Here is a 2,697-nt window from a genome sequence, read left to right on the forward strand (position 1 = left end):
AGGGCTCGTCCTCCCAGGGATTACAGCTGGACATCAAGTCCTCCAGCTAAGCATGGAGCCTTGTTTGGGGGTAACTTTTGGGGTAATGATCAGCATGTGGGGTGGGGGAGATTGTCTCAAGGAAATGTGCTGGGGACAGGGTGTGAGGGACAGCAGCTTTGGAGGAAGAGCCCAGCCTTCAGGCACTGCACCTGGAAGAACCTACTTTATTAAACAGATACTGCGATGGAGTCAGCTCTGACCCAGTGTTGGACACAACTTTATATGGGCACCAGGTGAGACAGAGCAGTCTCAGGAAAGGTGGAAAGAATTCAACCACTTGTGCAGCAACACAGATAACAAGTACTACTACTAATAGTAATAAAAGTCATAATGAAAATTAAGTAAACAAAAAAAGCTCAGTCATGGTACAGGACAGAGGGGGAGTCATTTGTGGAGAGCAATGGCAATGCTACCACTGCTGAAAAAGGTCGAAGAAATCACTTTCCTCAGGGCATCTTTGAGCTCCTTGTTCCTCATGTTGTAGATGAGGGGGTTCACTGTTGGAGGCACCACCGAGTACAGAACAGTCACCACCAGATTCAGAGCTGGGGAGGAGAGGGAGGGGGGCTTCAGGTAGGCAAAGATGTCAGTGCTGACAAACAGGGAGACCACGGCCAGGTGCGGGATGCACGTAGAAAAGGCTTTGTGCCGGCCCTGCTCAGAGGGGATCCTCAGCACAGCAGTGAAGATCTGCACATAGGACAGCACAATGAAAATGAAACACACAAAGCTTAAACAGACACTAACCACAAGAAGACCAACTTCCCTAAGGTAGGAGTCTGAGCAGGAGAGCTTGAGGATATGGGGGATTTCACAGAAGAACTGGTCCACTGTGTTGCCTTGGCAGAGTGGTATGGAAAATGTGCTAGCAGTGTGCACCAATGAATACAGAAAACCACTGGCCCAGGCAGCTGCTGCCATTGTGACACAAGCTCTGCTGCCCATGAGTGTGCTGCAGTGCAGGGGTCTGCAGATGGCAACAAAGCGGTCATAGGACATAACAGTGAGAAGAAAATACTCTCCTCCAAACAGGAAGAGGAACAGAAAGACTTGAGCAGCACACCCTGAGTAGGAAATGGCCCTGGTGTCCCACAGGGAATTGGCCATGGATTTGGGGACAATGGTGGAGATGGTGCCAAGGTCGAGGAGGGAGAGGTTGAGCAGGAAGAAGTACATGGGGGTGTGGAGGTGGTGGTCGCAGGCTACAGCTGTGATGATGAGGCTGTTGCCCAGGAGGGCAGCCAGGTAGATGCCCAGGAAGAGYGAGAAGTGCARGAGCTGCAGCTCCCGTGTGTCTGCAAATGCCAGGAGGAGGAACTCGTTGAGGGAGCTGCTGTTGGACATTTTGCTATCTCTGGGCATGGGGGACTGTGCAAAGAAGAAAAGACATTGAGAAGTTAGGAGAGACTTTTTAAGCAAAGAAACCCCCAAATGTTGCCGTTCTCATACAAGCCCCCACATTGCCTCTCTCTTTACTGAGAGGATCTTTGTGCAGCTCCCTTGCTTGAGCTCCACTTTGCCCTGGCTGAGTGCGCTGTGGGGAGCAGGGACCTCTGCCCATGGGCTCCAGAGGAGTCCTGCTGTCAAGCAGTGGGCACAGGGGAACGGGGGTGACCAGCTCTGACAATCACAAGTTCTGTCAGGTGAAATCCACTCATCATGTAGAAGGGCTTTTCAGCATCTTCACCCTGAATTTTAAAGAATGAGGTCTGCGTAAGAGAATATCAGGGACTTTTTATTTTCTTTCAGATGGTCTTGTCACAGCTGGGGAGTGTTCCTCAAAGGCAGAAATCCTTGGCATTTCCACTGAGAGTTCTGAGAAAAAGGGATTCACTGTCCCTTGTTGCAGAGTGAGGACACCTATTCTGTCTATTAGTCTCGTTCCCAGCTCTCCTGCGCTCACAACCTCTTTGAACTGGAGGATGATCACACTCATATGTTGCCCTAAAAAGAAACCAGCCCCTGCTGAGAGCACACGAGTCCAGTTTCAAAGTGCACTTCTACAATCTTCTCACTCTTTCTCAGGGCACCTGAGGGAATTCTCCACACTCCCCTTCTAAACAAGGACACACAGGGCTCTTTTCAGGTGCCCACATACAGCCTCCCACCACCATCTCCATACTCTCAGCATCTCGGCACCTTCCTCATGGGTCTCTCAGATATCACAGAGGTGCTATGAGACAGCTGTGCCTTTCTAGAGGGCAGCACGCAGTCTGCCAGGACACTAAAAGGAAACGGTCAAAGGACTCTTAGGACTAGAGATGAGCTTTCCTTACGGGAGACTCAGCTCATTTCCCAGCCCCACGGACTGCATTTTCTGGAGCTCCACAAGTCAGAAGGGGGCTGGGGCAATCTCATTCCCATGCAAAGCCCCAACCCTGGAGAGCCTGAGAACAAGAACAGGAGCAGCATGGATAGGAGGGGAAACAAGGAGCAACACCATGATCCCGCTGCCAAGGGAGGGAAGAAGAGACAGACAAGAACTCAGGAAAGCCTTCACCTTACCAGCTAGGCATGCTGCCTCGCAGGCAGTGACATCGCAGGGCAGTCACTCTCAGTCCCTTTGTTGGGCACCTCTCCTCTGCTGGAGGGCTGGCTGCAGAGAAGGCAGCTCATGCCCTGGACCCCATGGCTGTCAGGGCAGAGGCTCTGCTG

At 51.7% G+C, this 2,697-nt stretch overlaps 1 protein-coding gene across 1 annotated transcript; it reads right to left on the bottom strand.

Moving 5' to 3' along the window:
* Positions 1-426: 426 nt before the first annotated feature.
* LOC112963689 (olfactory receptor 14A16-like) lies at positions 427-1,386 on the bottom strand. The gene has a single exon (XM_026060999.1). The coding sequence runs from the start codon at positions 1,384-1,386 to the stop codon at positions 427-429; it is 960 nt and encodes a 319-aa protein (XP_025916784.1).
* Positions 1,387-2,697: the final 1,311 nt, after the last annotated feature.

Source organism: Apteryx rowi, unplaced genomic scaffold (genome assembly GCF_003343035.1).
Source record: "Apteryx rowi isolate R43461 unplaced genomic scaffold, aptRow1 scaffold_1730, whole genome shotgun sequence".
NCBI classification, from domain to species: Eukaryota; Metazoa; Chordata; class Aves; order Apterygiformes; family Apterygidae; genus Apteryx; species Apteryx rowi.